Source organism: Malus sylvestris, chromosome 13, assembly GCF_916048215.2.
Source record: "Malus sylvestris chromosome 13, drMalSylv7.2, whole genome shotgun sequence".
NCBI classification, from domain to species: Eukaryota; Viridiplantae; Streptophyta; class Magnoliopsida; order Rosales; family Rosaceae; genus Malus; species Malus sylvestris.
Window position 1 is genome coordinate 11,744,726 of NC_062272.1, and position 17,519 is coordinate 11,762,244.

The following is a 17,519-nucleotide window of genomic DNA, read 5'->3' on the forward strand; positions in this document are numbered from 1 at the left end:
TTAATATTTTGGGTATAATTATTATAGTATATATAATTATTATAATTATTATAGTTAATTTAATATATATATATATATATATATAATTATTATTATAGTTTTTAGGTGTATAAAATTGTTAAATTAATATATATATAATTATTATAGTATTTTTTTAGGGTTATAAATTATTAAATTAATATTCTGCTTATCGTGTATCGTGTTACCCACGTGTATACCCGAACAAACCCGTTATCTTAATAGGTGCTTATCGGGTTACCCGATAACGACCCGTTTCGTTATCGTGTCGACCCGAACACCTGTTAATTTCGTGTCGTGTCGTGTCGGGTTATCGGGTCGTGTCAGGAATTGCCAGGCCTAGATCCGATACTTCCAATATCTTGGTTATATTGATACTAAAGATAGTAGTGCCAATTTTATTTTGAAATTGTTTTTTATAGCAGAGGGCAGTTGGAATTTTCTTTGAAAATTAAGAAGGGAAATGCTAAAAGTCAATTGGTCAATTTAACATGTCGTGGTAGTAGTAGTAAGATTTCTTTTAGATTTATTTCATTAAAAACAAAAGTAGTCGATCTTCATTTGTTACAAGAAATTTCCAACTCAAGTTTCATGTACGATAGTTGTATAAAAAGAAAAAAAATTGGTGTTTCAACGGAGAGAATACCAACTCATTCATAGAAATTTACTAGGAAAATTGCCAGTGCTCCGCTGCAGGTTATGAATCCGTAATCACAATTTAATAACAAAGTGTCCCATAAGATACCACAGCTTTTAGTGTTCTATGATTCACCTCCGAATATTGAGTAAGTACCATCAATATACAATTCGTATGATGAGTTTTTCATATGAATTTGAGACTGATGACTATTTAATTTATATCTAAGGTTAGTGGAAGTGCTTATATGCTGGATAGGTGGACCCGTACTTATGGTAGGTCTTCAGCAAGAATAGGTGGTGCATAAGTATCAAAGCTTAATCCAAAATTTACCATAGGTATCAATAATAATTTTATGCATATTTGAGGCAAAGTTACACTTGATTTTGCAACACATTCATTCCTAAACATTTTATAAATTAATAGAACAACTAAACAAACAGGGTAAAATAGGTTTTTCAGTTATAGAACATTCTATTTATTTTACATCAAAAGCATATTTACAATCCAAGGGGGAGATTTCTAAGTTTTACATTCATATACACTTCCAAAAGTCTCCCACTTTGATTAGCGTTCATTTTGCACCTATATTTTACTAACTCTATGTTAAAAGTTCTATGTACATAAAAAAAAAACGGATCTGAACGACTAACAGGATGGACTTGCAAGCCCCAAATATATACAGTTTCAAAAATTGTCCACATGGTTCTAGTTTTCATGTTGCTTCTTTGTCCTTTGGCTCATAAAAAAAAAAACTTCCATTTGTTCTGTATTGTTCAGAGAACTTCAATCATCTTTGCACTTGTTCTTGCTGTAGATTGAAATTATATTCTTTGTATCAGAAATATGATAAAAAAGAAAATTAACCAACAACGATGTAAGCCACTGTCCAGAAAATGAGTAGATAAATAGACAGAAAGGAGAATTAACAAATTCTGCCCATCCAGGTTCAACTCTACACAAACATAAACTTAAGCATTTGATCTTTTCCTCATGTGTTCACCAAGTTGGGAACCAAATAGCAAAATTTCATCCCCATAGTCCTAACCACAAAGTAAAGCAGTACCTATGGGACCTAACTAGTAGTTAAAGCATTAATAACAAATAGATGTAACGTACCAGGTTTTGGAAGTAGTAGATACTATTTCAGTTTTGTTTGGAGACATTTTGTTCCTGAGGGATTTGATGGGAAAATCTTCGGTGTCCGAAGCGTTTTGTTCATCTATTTCTTCGGTAATTTTAGTTTCCCTTAAATCCATATAAACAGAAGAGAGATTAATACATTAGTAAATATTAGGTTATTTGAAAATATAGATACAAATGAGATAGTTACAGTGAAAACTCTTACCTCTTTGGTTTTTTTCTACTCTCAGAGCTGAAACGACCCTTTGGAATTGAACTTTCTGTAGACGATGTTGTGACAACAGAGCTGAAAGTCTGAGTTGTCGTATCTACCTCCTCAAATTCAACCAATGATTCATAAGAAGCTTTGGAACTTGATTGAACAGCTTGTATTTTGTCGTCGAAAATCGCTTGGACCAAGAGATCATTTCTGTTGAAATCATTTTTCAAATTCTCAAATCGAAGTTGAAATTTTTTTATTTGTCCTTGACATTGGAGAATTGCATATGGCAGCTCTTGTTGATTAGTAAACCCTTTTTTGACAACTAAATCATAACATGAAGTTCCAAATAAACGTTCAGTCGGTTTATCAATGATGATAGCACTGGTCTCATCGCTGGTGTCTTCGAGTATTAAACTTACTTTGAACCTAAGTATATGAAGAACAATGTTTAAGTATAAAGCTTGTGAAATTAGTAATAAACAATTGGCTTACCAGGGTAGGGGAGTTTGAACATTGTGCTTTACACAAATTAGTACGTCGTTATTTTCATCTTTTCTCAGTTGTTTGTAGCAGCATGGACATGCTTTGTACCACCATCCAACATGAGTGTCAAAACATGTAATGGCTGCTCTACATAAGACTAAAGCGTTCTGAAATATGTGTACAGACATTAATTAATATATAGATAATGTAATGACGGAACATAATATATCAAAAGTATGTATATGTGAAACATACGGTTCATGTTGCAGAAAAGAGAAACCAAATCTAAATTATATTTTTTCTTTCAATTATGTTTTTTTCATGTTCAAAATTTAAAATCTAAGAATGATATGTACTTCACTAATTTGTTATATACCATATGAGGAATATAATTTATTTAACAAGAATAAACGATGTGTGTTAGTATCACAGCAACTACACATGTTTGATTTCTAAAACATTGAGAAAAGTTTGTTTACCTTGTACAAATCTGGATCCAAAACATTCAGATCCTGAACAGACAATTTTTCAGCGTTTTCCAACTATTCTGATCCCATTAGTTGTCTTGCTGACGTTGGCAACATTTTTACAGAATGAGTCGGACCAACAAAGCTGCACATATTTTTGTATTCAAATTAAAGAGAATAAGAATCTAAACCATGAAGGGATACTAACATGTTCATTAAGCATTTATCAATTGAAAAAAAAAATTCAAATATTATACCATAAGAAAATTGAAAGAATAATTTTCATACTTCTATAGATCTATTGTATCACTATGTAATGCATATACAAACATGGCTTGTGTTTCTAAAGTGTGGGCTCTCAAAAGTTTGTCCAAATGTATATGTAGATGTTGTTATGGTAGACTAAAATAAACACATTCTTATGAGAGAATTTTTTTATGAATAAGGGAAAAAAAAATAGGTCCTGAATTTTAACAAACCAAAATATTTTGACCCTAAAGGGAAACAAATTCCGCTTCATCTACTATACAGCAACAACAACAATGAGTAGTATACATCATTTTTTTAAACAATTGTAGTCAACTTGACAAACCTTTCCAAGTTTGTACATAGCTTGCATAAGTTGACCATACTAAGAAAAAAATGTCTGCTAGTTTGCAATGTACAATTTCAAGTAGTTCTAGCCAATTATTTGATCAAACTAACATTGAAGAAAGCTAGATCATAGCCTTTTTAATTATAGAAACATGTAAACTAAAAGAAATATATAAACATTGTATTTCTAGATGTGTTTACTTGAATTAACAGTTTCATATTTATATGCATATAAATAGTAAACAGGTATATCCATAGTTTTTCCCTCATACTGAATTTCAACATGAAAAAAAATATTTTAAATCATTTGGAGTTTAGAAACTGACATTGCTTTGTAAGGAGTTGCTTCGGGAATGTCTGGATTGATGAAAATCATTGTGGAAATACTATTGTTCAGCACAATGTTTTCTGGTTGTTTATAGATGAGGAATTAAATCATTATTCTATACAATAAATATGAACAATTGAAAATAGATCTAAAAATTTTTATACCTCTAAATCGTCTAACTTTAAGGCTTGTAAAAACACCCAAACTGGTGGGGTCAAGTGTTCCAGAGCTTTGAAATCAAAGGTCTTTGCAGTGTCACTCCACAATGTCAGGTTAACATCTTCTCTCCTAAGTGAACGGATATTAAGAAAAAACATTAGTATTTTGAATAAAATGTGCAACAATTTTGAGAAATTCAAATGTCTCCATATATTGTTGACCTGATATTTTGCAACTTCACTTCGCGTATTTTCTCCATTCTCTAATTATTGATCATTCTGTCCTCCAAAGGCTTTACTGCAGTGATGCATCCCAGAACATCTCAAAATTTGTCCAAAGATTGTAGTTAGATCTCAAGATGCTTCAAAAAATATTGACAAAATGATACTAAACTGGAATATAGGAACCTTAACGGGAAAATCTATGGAAGTAGTGGAAGTTATGGTGAGGAGAAGGATAAATATTATGTGCCTACAAGAAACTAAGTGGGTTGGTAGTAAGGCAAAGGATCTAGAAAACTCAGGGTTTAAACTTTGGTATTCGGGCACAAATAGAACGAGAAACGGTGTTGGCATCATCGTGGACAAGACCTTGGTACAAGATGTTGTAGATGTCAAGAGGGTAGGAGATAGAATCATGGCAATCAAGATTGTAATAGGACAAGAACTTATCAATGTGATTAGTGCGTACGCACCTCAAGTAGGGTTGGATACGAGTTCGAAGGAGAAATTTTGGGAAGATCTTGGAGACTTGGTGCAAGGAATTGCTCAGACGGAGAAGTTATTTATAGGAGGAGATTTAAATGGACACGTGGGTAGGGAGACAGGCAACTATGGAGGTTTTCATGGTGGCCATGGTTTTGGGGAGAGAAACGAGGATGGGGAAGCTATCTTGGATTTTGCAATGGCATATGATCTCTTCTTAGCCAACACCTTCTTTAAGAAGAGAGAAGAACATGTGATCACCTACAAGAGTGGGTCGTCAAAAACACAAATAGATTTTCTTCTAATGAGGAAAGGGGATCGTATAACTTGTAAGGATTGCAAAGTTATACCAGGAGAGAGCGTGGCTAATCAACATCGCTTGTTGGTGATGGATGTACATATCAAAAGAGTAAGACAAAAGAACAAGACTTGGAATTGCCCAAGGACTAGATGGTGGAATCTAAAAGAAGAAAAACAAGCCATTTTCAAAGAGAAGGTAATCACCCAATGTGTGTGGGATAGAGAGGGGGAAGCTAGCCAAATGTGGGATTCCATGGCTAGTTGTATCCGAAAAGTAGCAAAAGAGGTATTAGGAGAGTCCAAGGGCTTTGCCCCACACCAAAAGGAATCTTGGTGGTGGAATGAGGAGGTACAAACAAAGGTGAAGGCTAAGAAGGAATGTTGTAAAGCCTTATACAAGGAGAGGACTGATGAAAATGGTGAAAGGTATAGAAAAGCGAAGCAAGAGGCGAAGAAAGCTGTCAGAGAAGCTAAGTTAGCGGCTTACGACGATATGTATAAACGACTAGATACCAAAGAAGGAGAGTTGGATATCTATAAACTATCTAGAGCAAGGGAAAAGAAGACAAGGGACCTAAACCAAGTGAGGTGCATCAAGGATGAGGATGGAAAGGTTCTTGCTACAGAGAACGCGGTTAAAGACAGATGGAGAGGTTATTTTCATAATCTTTTCAATGAAGGACATGAAATGAGTGCTTCTTTAGGGGAGTTGAGTAACTCAGAAGAGTGTAGAAACTACTCTTTTTATCGTCGAATCCGGAAGGAAGAAGTGGTTGTAGCTTTGAAGAAGATGAAGCATAAAAAAGCAATAGGCCCAGACGATATACCAATCGAAGTGTGGAAACTTTTGGGAGAGACAGGTATAACATGGCTCACTGACCTTTTCAATAGGATTTTGAAAACGAAGAAGATGCCAAATGAGTGGCGAATGAGCACTTTGGTGCCTATCTACAAGAATAAGGGCGACGTACAAAATTGCATGAACTATAGGGGTATTAAGCTAATGAGTCATACAATGAAGCTCTGGGAGAGAGTCATTGAGCATAGATTGAGGCAAGAGACACGGGTTTCGGACAACCAATTCGGGTTCATGCCAGGGCGCTCAACCATGGAGGCAATCTATCTCTTACGAAGATTGATGGAAAGATATAGAGATGGGAAAAAGGATTTACACATGGTCTTTATAGATTTGGAAAAAGCGTATGATAGGGTCCCAAGAGACATTCTTTGGAGGATTTTAGAGAAGAAAGGAGTACGAGTAGCATATATCCAAGCTATAAAGGATATGTATGAAGGAGCAAAGACTGCCGTAAGAACTCATGAAGGACAAACCGAAAGCTTTCCCATAACTGTAGGATTACATCAAGGCTCATCCTTAAGTCCTTACCTTTTTGCGTTGGTAATGGATGAGTTAACACGACATATTCAAGATGATATTCCTTGGTGTATGCTTTTCGCAGACGATATAGTGTTGATAGATGAAACTCAGGAAGGGGTAAATGCAAAGCTTAACCTTTGGAGAGAAGTGTTGGAATCTAAAGGTCTTCGCCTAAGCCGATCAAAGACAGAATATATGGAGTGCAAGTTCAGTGCAAATGGAGGCCAAAACGAGTTAGGGGTGAGGATCGGAGATCAAGAAATACCAAAGAGCGACCGTTTTCGTTACCTAGGATCTATCTTGCAAAAGAACGGAGAATTAGATGGAGATCTCAACCATAGAATACAAGCTGGATGGATGAAGTGGAAGAGTGCATCCGGCGTGTTGTGTGACCGCCGTATGCCACTGAAGCTCAAGGGAAAATTTTATAGGACGGCAATAAGGCCGGCGATGCTGTATGGCACAGAATGTTGGGCGGTGAAACATCAACACGTACACAAAATGGGTGTAGCGGAGATGAGGATGCTTCGTTGGATGTGTGGGCACACGAGAAATGATAAGATTAGGAATGAGGATATCCGGGGTAAAGTAGGAGTAGCCGAAATTGAAGGAAAGATGAGAGAAAATCGGTTACGGTGGTTTGGACATGTGCAAAGAAGGCCTACTGACGTTCCGATTAGAAGATGCGACTATGGGACAGAGGTTCAGGGCCGAAGGGGTAGAGGAAGACCTAGGAAAACTTTGGAAGAGACTCTAAGAAAAGACTTAGAGTACTTGGATCTAACGAAGGACATGACACAGGATCGAGCACAATGGCGTTCTAAGATTCATATAGCCGATCCCACTCAGTGACTTGGATTTTCCAAGTCTCCAACCGAGAAGTTTTCCTCACTCGGGAAATTAAGGGAACACTACCCCAACCTACATGCTCCACTCAGAAAGCTTCAACATACAAGCTTTAACAAAAGAAAATTCAAAGAACTTAGCGAAGAAGGCTTTGGTGTATTTAACACAATACGTTGAAATGAAGGAAAGCTTATTTATTGATATCCCCGATAAGCTACAAATATGTACATATACATGAGTCAAAATAAGCACACAAGAGGGAGCCTTCACAAAGGTTGCTTAGGAGAAGTCTCAGCAGTCGGTAGAGCCCCAGAAAGAGAAGGCACCGGAGGGGGATCATTTGGAGCCTCAGTACTGGACAGAACCCTAGAAGGAGGAGGCATCAGAGGTTGATCATTTGGAGCTTCATTACGCGGTACAGCCCCAGAAGACGAAGGCAATAAATGCCTTTGGAACAAACCCACAAATCTCTGATGATCAAGTAAAACCTGACCATCAGTTTCCTTCATCTGGTCAAGCTTCCTCTTCATGTTTGTAGCATAGTCATGTGCGAGCCGGTGCAACTGTTTATTCTCATGCTTGAGCCCTCTAATCTCCTGTTTGAGACTCATCACTTCAGCCGCCAATGATTCAACTTGGCGGGTTCGAGCAAATAGGCGTTGGGCCATATTAGACACAGAACCTGCACACTGAACACTGAGAGCCAGCGAATCCTTAACAGCTAACTCATCAGACCGTTTGGAAAGTAGTCTGTTATCTTTGGGAGTGAGAAGGTTCCTGGCCACCACCGCAGCGGTCATATCATTCTTCATCACGGAATCCCCAACGGTAAGAGGACCAGTAGGGGAGACGAAGGATGGGCGCCATATGTTGTCTGGAGAAGGCGGGGCTGCCTCTTCAACAAGGTTCAAGTCAAAACGACGGTCGGAGGGGCCAGACATTTTCAAAGGTGTTGAAGAGAGAAGAGGTCGGACAAATCAAGATCTTAGAAGTGCAAGAATGAAGCTTCTACTGGTGGAGATTCAAGTGTGCTTTGGAACTTAATGCCAGCCCCTATAAAAATCTGCACTCGACGAAGCTTCAGAAATCGAAGAGGCGCCTGCTCAGAAATCGAAGAGGCGTTTGCTTTCTCAAAAGCTGGGCTGCTTAGAGATCACGAGGGTTGATCTCAGAAATCGAAGAGGCGTTTGCTTTCTCAAAAGTTGGGCTGCTCAAAGACCACGAAGGCCGATCTCAAAAATCGAAGAGGCGCTCGCTTTCTCAAAAGCTGGGCTCCCCAGAGACCACGATGGCCGATCTCAGAAATCGAAGAGGCACCTACTTTTCCAGCCTTTTCCAGCCTTGTCAGCACCTGTCACACGCACACTCAGTTTTGCGGAAATTATGGGCATTCTGTCAAAGACTTCTGGGGAAGTAGAAAACACATGAATCTTACTGTTCAATCACCCACTTCCCACACGCAACAATAGCTCATGGGTACCACAGATAACTTTGCCAAAGTTCTCTGCCAAAGTTGAGCACGTGAAGCTTGCAGCTCCCACTACATCGCTCTGACCAAGAAGGGTAAAAGAATAGCAAAGAAACAGCACTAACAAAGTTTAGACCCATAAATTTTGAAGGTCTAGCTACCATATTATTACCCACAAGGGTAAAGGAACAGTACCACTGCTGGATAATTGGAAAGTCCCTGTGTGTCAACCTCTGTGCTTCGTGGCAAGGTAGACTAGCAAACATGCCCAACCTTTACTCACTTTCGAGAAAACACTCCCAATAAGATTGCTTGCTCCAAAATCGAAGAGGCACCGTCCTCCGAATCTCGAGAGCCAGACTCCCAACATGACTACTTTCTTAAAAATCGAAGAGAGGGTAAAAGAACAGTACCATTGCTGGATAATTGGAAAGTCCCTGTGTGTCAACCTCTGTGCTTCGTGGCAAGGTAGACTAGCAAACATGCCCAACCTTTACTCACATTCGAGAAAACACTCCCAACAAGATTGCTTGCTCCAAAATCGAAGAGGCACCGCCCTCCGAATCTCGAGAGCCAGACTCCCAACATGATTACTTTCTCAAAAATCGAAGAGACACTGCTCCCCGAATCTCGAGAGCCAGACCCCCAGCATGATTGCTTTCTCAAAAATCGATGAGGCATCGTTCTCCGAATCAATCGAAGAGGCGCTCGCTTTCTCAAGAGCTGGGCTGCTCAGAGACCACGAGGGCCGATCTCAGAAATCGAAGAGGCACCTACTTTTCTAGCCTTGTCAGCACCTGTCACACGCACACTCAGCTTTGCAGAAATTATGGGCCTTCTGTCGAAGACTTCTGGTGAAGTAGAAAGCACATGAATCTTACTGTTCAATCACCCACTTCCCACACGCAACAATAGCTCATGGGTACCACAAATAACTTTGCCAAAGTTCTCTGCCAAAGTTGAGCACGTGAAGCTTGCAGCTCCCACTACATCGCTCTGACCAAGAAAGGTAAAAGAATAGCAAAGAAACAGCACTAACAAAAGTTTAGACACATAAATTTTGAAGGTCTAGCTACCATATTATTACCCACAACTGTAAAGGAACAGTACCACTGCTGGATAATTGGAAAGTCCCTGTGTGTCAACCTCTGTGCTTCGTGGCAAGGTAGACTAGCAAACATGCCCAACCTTTACTCACATTCGAGAAAACACTCCCAATAAGATTGCTTGCTCCAAAATCGAAGAGGCACCGTCCTCCGAATCCCGAGAGCCAGACTCCCAACATGACTACTTTCTCAAAATCGAAGAGAGGGTAAAGGAACAGTACCATTGCTGGATAATTGGAAAGTCCCTGTGTGTCAACCTTTGTGCTTCGTGGCAAGGTAGACTAGCAAACATGCCCAACCTTTACTCACATTCGAGACAACACTCCCAACAAGATTGCTTGCTCCAAAATCGAAGAGGCACCGCCCTCCGAATCTCGAGAGCCAGACTCCCAACATGATTACTTCCTCAAAAATCGAAGAGACACTGCTCTCCGAATCTCGAGAGTCATACCCCCAGCATGATTGCTTTCTCAAAAATCGAAGAGGCATCGTTCTCCGAATCTCGAGAGCCAGATACCACAGACCACTTTTTCAAAGTGCTCTGACAGAGTTAAAACATGTGAAACTGGCAGCTCCCACTACCGTGCTATGACCAAGCAGGGTAAAGGAATAGCATTACTACTTGTTGTTAGGGAGACTCCTATATATGTCGACCTCCATCCCCAACGGACAGGCAGACCTGCAAAAATGCTCAACCCTTCATCATATCTGAGAGGGCACTCCCAACGAAGCCTTTCGAAATATTCAGCTTTCTTTCCCCCCGATAATACCTCTGCAAACAAGCTATACTAGAGCAAGAATATCTCATATCATCAGGGTTAAAAGCAAGAGTATCCCATATCATGCTTTTTCCCTGTCTTTTCTTTTGGCCTTGTTTTTACCTGCAAGACAAGGAGAAAGAGAGCAATCAGTCAGCACTTGGAATCAAGCTTCCAGCCAGGAACTGACTGCCTGGAACCCCTTACCTGATTACTTACCTGGCATTGCTCTCGAGTACTCATCTTCAACATCTTATGTTTCCAGGGAAGATTCCGCATCTGCTTGAGGAACAGATAGGGCAAGTGCGAAGGATACAAGGAAGCATGTGGAGACAAGCGTAACAGCACACGTGCCGATACATTCATTACTCTGTCAAAAGCAAAAGTATCCCATATCAGCAGGGTGGAACGTACTCTAGATTTGATGGACTTGTTTTGACCCTCAAATTCTTCAGTCGGCCTTATACTCTGGAGGAAACCAGAAAACCCTCCAGCTCAGTTCAAGAATAAGCCTGTGGAAAGTTACTTCTTCAAAAGCAAAAGTATCTCATATCATCTCTTCTCATTTTTCTTCTCTTTATCCTTCATGCTGCTGCAAGATGGGGAGAAGGTGAACAATCAGTCGGAGCTCTGATTGCTTACCTTGTCTGTCACCTCTTTCAGCAGACCCCGTAGCTCGGCGACTTGGGGGACTCCTACTACATGGTTTGTATCGCGCTTGACCAAGCCTGAAACTACAAGTAAGCTTCAAGTGAAATTGATACATTACCTTGTGCATCTCCACCAGTTAAAGATACCACCCCTGGATGGAGGAAGAGTACTTCCAGAGAAGATGCCACATCTACCTATGAGACAGATAAGGCAAGTCAAGACGACACCACACTCCGATACTTAGAAGTTTCGTGATTACGAGATCATTCTCCCACAATATTTCCTAATGTCATTTGTACTAAATCATTCACTTGTACTCACTAAATGAGAGCTTGAACCTATGTACTTGTGTAAACCCTTCACAATTAATGAGAACTCTTCTATTCCGTGGACGTAGCCAATCTGGGTGAACCACGTACATCTTGTGTTTGCTTTCCTATCTCTATCCATTTATATACTTATCCACACTAATGACCGGAGCAATCTAGCGAAGATCACAAAAAGCGATCGTTTTCGCTACCTAGGATCTATCTTGCAAGATAACGGAGAATTAGATGGAGATCTCAACCATAGAATACGAGCTGGATGGAAAAAGTGCATCCGGCGTGTTGTGTGACCGTCGTAGGCCACTGAAGCTCAAGGGAAAATTTTATAGGACGGCAATAAGGCTAGCGATGTTGTATGGCACAGAATGTTGGGTGGTGAAGCATCAACACGTACACAAAATGGGTGTAGCAGAGATGAGGATGCTTCGTGGGATGTGTGGGCACACGAGAAAGGATAAGATTGGGAATGAGGATATCCGAGGTAAAGTAGGAGTAGCCGAAATTGTAGGAAATATGAGAGAAAATCGGCTCCGGTGATTTTGAACATGTGTAAAGAAGGCCGACTGACGCTCCGGTTCGAAGATGTGACTACGGGACAGAGGTTCAAGGCTGAAGGGGTAGAGGAAGACCTAGGACAACTTTGGAAGAGACTCTAAGAAAAGACTTAGAGTACTTGGATCTAACGGAGGACATGACACAAAACCGAGCGCAATGGCGTTCTAGGATTCATATAGCCGACCCCACTTAGTGGGAAAAGGCTTTGTTGTTGTTGTTGTTGTTGTACAATTACCTGTGAGAATATCATCTTGATTGATGCGAGAAAACAGTTGGGAATAATCAAGTAAAACCGCTGTGAGGGAATGTTTGGATGAACACCTGGCAACTCTTCAAAATTTGTTTTTGTATTGAAGCACACTTGCGCATCATGGGGGACAATTTTGTAGGACGATTTACAACGACTGGTAGAAAAGCGAGTGATCTCATAAACATGATTAGCTTTAATTTTTGGAGCAACATACTCATAATCTATTTCTTTTGCAGATGCTTGAATTGCATCTTTCTGCATGATTAAAAATAATTTAACAAAATTAGGTAGATAAATATGAACAGTACATCTTTTAAAGTAAAAAAATATAATCCAATAAAATGATTTTCTTATTTATTTATAGGAGAATTCAAAAATTGCATCTTTCTGCCAAATTTAGGTCATCATTATTGATAAATGCATGGATCATGGTATTATCAAAATTAAAAACAAAATTCTTACCATTTCATCAACCAATATACATTGAAGACCGCCAAACGTATTATCCTTTCCTATAACCTTAGGTCTCCAAATTCTGCATACACGGACTTTGATCTTCTTATTAAACTGAAAAGGTCCTAAATTTCGGATAGGATCTATCTTCATTCCGCTACAAAACTACAAACAAATTTACATGGCATTAGATGTCAGTCGTCTGGGGTACTGCTTGTTTGATTTTCTTGAACCCCCTTTAAAACGAGAGTGTGGTATACATTATTTATAAATGTAGACATCTAAATTTGAACAAAAGAAAAGAATACCATCACATGAAATAGCGCATTTCAAGATCTAGATTAAAAGGACAACTAAAATATATAGAAGAGCATCCAAAATGATATCCATTGAAATTACAGTTCCCCTGTTAACTGAATGAAAATAGAACATCAACGTGAGATTCTGTTTTGTAATCCAATTTGGTGCCTAAAGAAGAATTTTGGCATTCAGTCAATTACGTGTGTTCAATGCCATTTCTTCGTAGTGGAATTCCATATAACAATGTCAAAGCCACATTCTGCAGTTTAAGCTAATTTAACGCTCATATCCTAAATTATTATGATATCAATAGCTACTAACAGAGTTCCATGATCACTCGAACATCCATTTTTCTATGATCACCAGAATATCTAATGTTTATATCTTAGAATACTTATCAATACATATGCAAGGTAATTGCTTTCACTAAATTCAAGCAACATATTTTGTTCACCATAAAATTGTAAATAATTGTTTTTTTAGTCAAGTAGCGACCAGAAGAAGAGCTTAATCTAAACCAGTCTAGTAAAGAGTAGGAATACAAATAATCTAAACCATAGTCTTCTTTCTATCATTAAAATATTACCTTCCAAACTGAAAAAAGGAACTCACCTATTGATGGAGGATTAGAACTATTAAACATAACTGAATTCCTAAACCACTCAAAATATTACCTTCAAAATATTCACCTCTCAGAAGCACCTTGAAATCCCACAAAGTTGTCCAATTTCTAGTAGAATTCACCTTCTTCCAGTGTTGGGAAGCTATACCAGAAAACAGAAAGCAGAAGAACAAACACTTGGTCTACACAAATTATTCAGATTAACAAAACCCATAATTAGATTCATTCAGGGTAAAACACACAAAGCAAAGAAACACCAATCAAATGAAGTAGCTTTCATATTCAAAAAGCTAAAAATAAAACAACCCAGAAAAAAAGGATAACAAAAAATGCTTTGAAAAGTTGAGGAATTTGGGTCTGGATGGTCCAGCTCCTCTTCTGAAAATGGAGGCTGCAAGCAAAAGCCTAAAAACCACAACCCAGGATCATACGACTTTAAGAACTACAAATTCAGAGTTTTGAATACTTTCATTTGTTTTGGATATACATACAACTAATTACAATTCAATCATATTAGGAAAATAATTAGACTATACAATAACATCAATTAAATCTTAAGAATGATAAAATTTGCTGTATTTCAAAAAACCCATATGGAAACGTGTAAACAATTCGCAAATGAGATTCAGAGTTAAATAAATACCTTGGGTACTTGATCATGAGGTCGCGAGAGACATGACAACGACAAAGACCGATGTACAGCGAGTCAAACGTGTGGAGGATGCGTTCATGTCATGGTCGAGCAGTTCGAATCAGCAAGGAAGTTGCCGCAAGGATGCTAGTGAAGAAATAACTGAGGAAACACAAAAGGAAAATTGTGGTCTATGGATTGGCAAAGGAAGAAGATTAATGCGGTGGGGGAGGAAAACGGTGAGGGAAAAAAACTTCCACGCGTCGCTAAAGTGTTAAGCATTTGACAGCAAAGCAAAAAGGGCAAGGTTGTAATAACATACAAATAAGTGAGGGCCAAAAAGGAAGAATTCCACCCAAACAGAAGTCCTCTGAAACTCCGATTTCAATATAATCAAACACAAACAAAATACCAACTCAACTTTGATTATAAAATAACAGTACACAACAACGATTTGATAAAATAACATTACACAACAACGATTTCAACGATCAACAAAGGTTCAAGGCATAATCACCCTAATTAAAAAAAATTGACAACACCCCAAATCCTCCTAAAACTCCCTATCAATATATACCAACTCATCCCCAAAACTTTTGCACAGATAACAAACAAACAATAGCAAACGCAATATATAGGGAAAAAAAAAAAGGAAATCCAAAGCCAAAGAAAATTGGAACTTACCAAGGATGCACAAATGTGTGGCCAAAAAAGAAAAACAGGCGAGCGACGCCGTCCATAAGAAGAAAAAGAACACTGGAATTGAAGAGAAATCCGGTGAATCAAAGAGAAATCGGTCAAATCAAAGAGGTGTGCAAAGCGATGAACGCGTGGGCAAAAAATGGAGGAACTGCGAGTAACAATGTGCAGAAGAAAGGAAAGAACGCTGAAATCGAAGAGGGAGTCACATGGAAAAAGAGGATAGCCAGGATGATCAACACGTGGCCAAAGAGTGGAAGAACTCAGACGAAAAGAAAGGATAATAATAAGTGTTCGTGGCGGGAATTTCCATGGGGAATGCTTCCTGGCCGACGAGCACACAGCTCCCCGAGAGGTTGACGCCGGTTGATGCTTTCTGTCGGGCTTCTGCTTTACTGGCGGGCTTGTCGGGCAAGGCTGAAAGAGAAGGACAGAGTTAACTTTGAAAAATGCCTTTGTGAGGCCTTAGGCGTAGGCCTTGAGGCTCACGATCAAGATTAACTTTGAATTGCTCAGGCGTGCCACTACCATCTTCAGCATGGCAGATGTAGAACGGATGTTTGAGTTTTAATTATATATATTCGAGAGACTATGCTAGTTATTGACAGGTGCCTTTGTGGGGCATTAGGTATAGGCCTTGAGGCTTCCCATAAATAATTAACTTAGTACTCAAACACATAAGGTTCCTTTTGTTGGTTATATGGGTCTTATAATCATCATACTTCTGATTACCTGAACTCAAAGAGCAGAATGAATCCAAATAGGTGCCTTTGTGGGGCCTTGAATAAGCCTTGAGGCTTCCCATCAGAACCCTTTCTGTACTCAATGTTCTTGCACGAGAAATAAAATGAATCCAAATAGGTGCCTTTGTGGGGCCTTGAATAGGCCTTGAGGCTTCCCATCAGAATTTATCCCATACTCGAACGTTCTTGCCCGAGAAATAGGATGAATCCAAATATGTGCCTTTGTAGGGCCTTGAATAGGCCTTGAGACTTCCCATCAGAATTCATCACGTACTCAAACGTTATATGGTCATCATAATATAATAGAAATAAAACTAAGTGGTAGGTCGATTACTTGCGCCCCAAGTAACTTCGGACTTCTTGTTTATCAAAGCTTGTCGTGGATGGGTTAAGTCCACATCAGGTTCTTTTTTATGCCTTGAGGCCAAGGACTTTTTAGGGTGATCAAATCTTATATGCCCGAGAGCTTAGAGCTTAGATCTGGTTTGAACTATGAAGACATATTCAAATCGGATTCAAGCGCTGAGAGAGTCTTTTAATAGCTATATTACTAGAAATAATTTGGATACAACTTGAAGTATATAACATATTGCTAGGCTAATGAATGAAAAGATAAAAACAAAGAAGGTCGGGCAAGGCTGATCGTCTTGCAACTTCCTATCTTTGTGGGTTAACAGAAGGTTTGAAAGCTTAGAAAAGGGGTTGGGAGGTGAGTTTGCATAAAGAAAATCGATACTACAGCAGGCGTTGAGCAGGGTAGCAGAGCTATTACAAAGGGTTTGTCCCGAAAAGGATGAAGGCTTGGGCTGACTATAGCTTCGTTTTGAAGGCAAATCTGGCTTTGAGCAGAGTTTATGCTTTTGTTTGTTTGTTTTGAGTGTCCTTGATTCTGACTTCTCTTTCTCCTTTTATAGCCACCTTGGCTTGGCCTCCTATAGCAATAATCTTGCCCGAATGTTGTTTGAAGGATAGTGACTCATCAGCTATTTACTTGTACTGCCATCATAAAGTACTTTTGGGCTGATTAGCTGGCTGGTCTATACCACTTGGCCCTTGGGTAGGTGAGCAAGTGGTGCAAATGAGCTGCACCTAGTCGGGAAAGGCCCTTTCTACTTTCTAGGTCTGGGCTGAGCTTCGGGCTTTTCCTTCTCTTTTTTGGCCAACTCTCTTCTAAGCCCAAAGTTTAAGTTTCAACCCAAATAGTGCCCCCTTCAATCAATATTCAGACTGGAATTCTAGGTGCCAATATTGATTGAATATCCGCATACTTGCATGCCCGCTCTTGGAACTTGTGTTTTTCTGGACATGAGGCCTACGACCATGCGTCTCTTGCTCTTCTCACGACCTTTGGGTTACCCTCTGAGGTTTCTATAAATTCAGGTTTGATTTTGCCTTTTGCTCAGTCAACCAAATTCGTTCAACCTTCGCTTCAATTAACCCCGAGTATTTTTGCCTTCTTAGTTTTCTCCCCAAGACTGAGAAATGATCTCTTCAAGATTCAAATGGGGTTTCCTAAAACTCCTTTTTCATGAGAAAAAGAGTTTTCATCAAATAACCATTATCCCTAACACCCTTGGTCAGGCACCCCGCTTTCTCCAACACCCTTGGTCAGGCACCCCGCTTTCTCCAACACCCATGAAGACTTGCCTTCCCGCTCGTCGCCATTAAATCAGGCTTCACCATCATATATGGTGATGA

General features: G+C 39.3%; 1 protein-coding gene and 1 pseudogene across 3 annotated transcripts in view; both read right to left on the minus strand.

Moving 5' to 3' along the window:
* The window catches only part of LOC126595820 (uncharacterized), a 75,609-nt gene extending 67,409 nt beyond the window's left edge, over positions 1-8,200 (minus strand). For all 3 annotated transcript variants that reach the window (XM_050262122.1, XM_050262124.1, XM_050262123.1), the window contains exon 1: positions 7,625-8,200. In XM_050262122.1, the coding sequence (XP_050118079.1) occupies positions 7,625-8,200 (576 nt within the window). The remainder of the gene's footprint in view (positions 1-7,624) is intronic.
* Positions 1,094-14,607, minus strand: LOC126595818 (uncharacterized; annotated as a pseudogene).
* Positions 14,608-17,519: the final 2,912 nt, after the last annotated feature.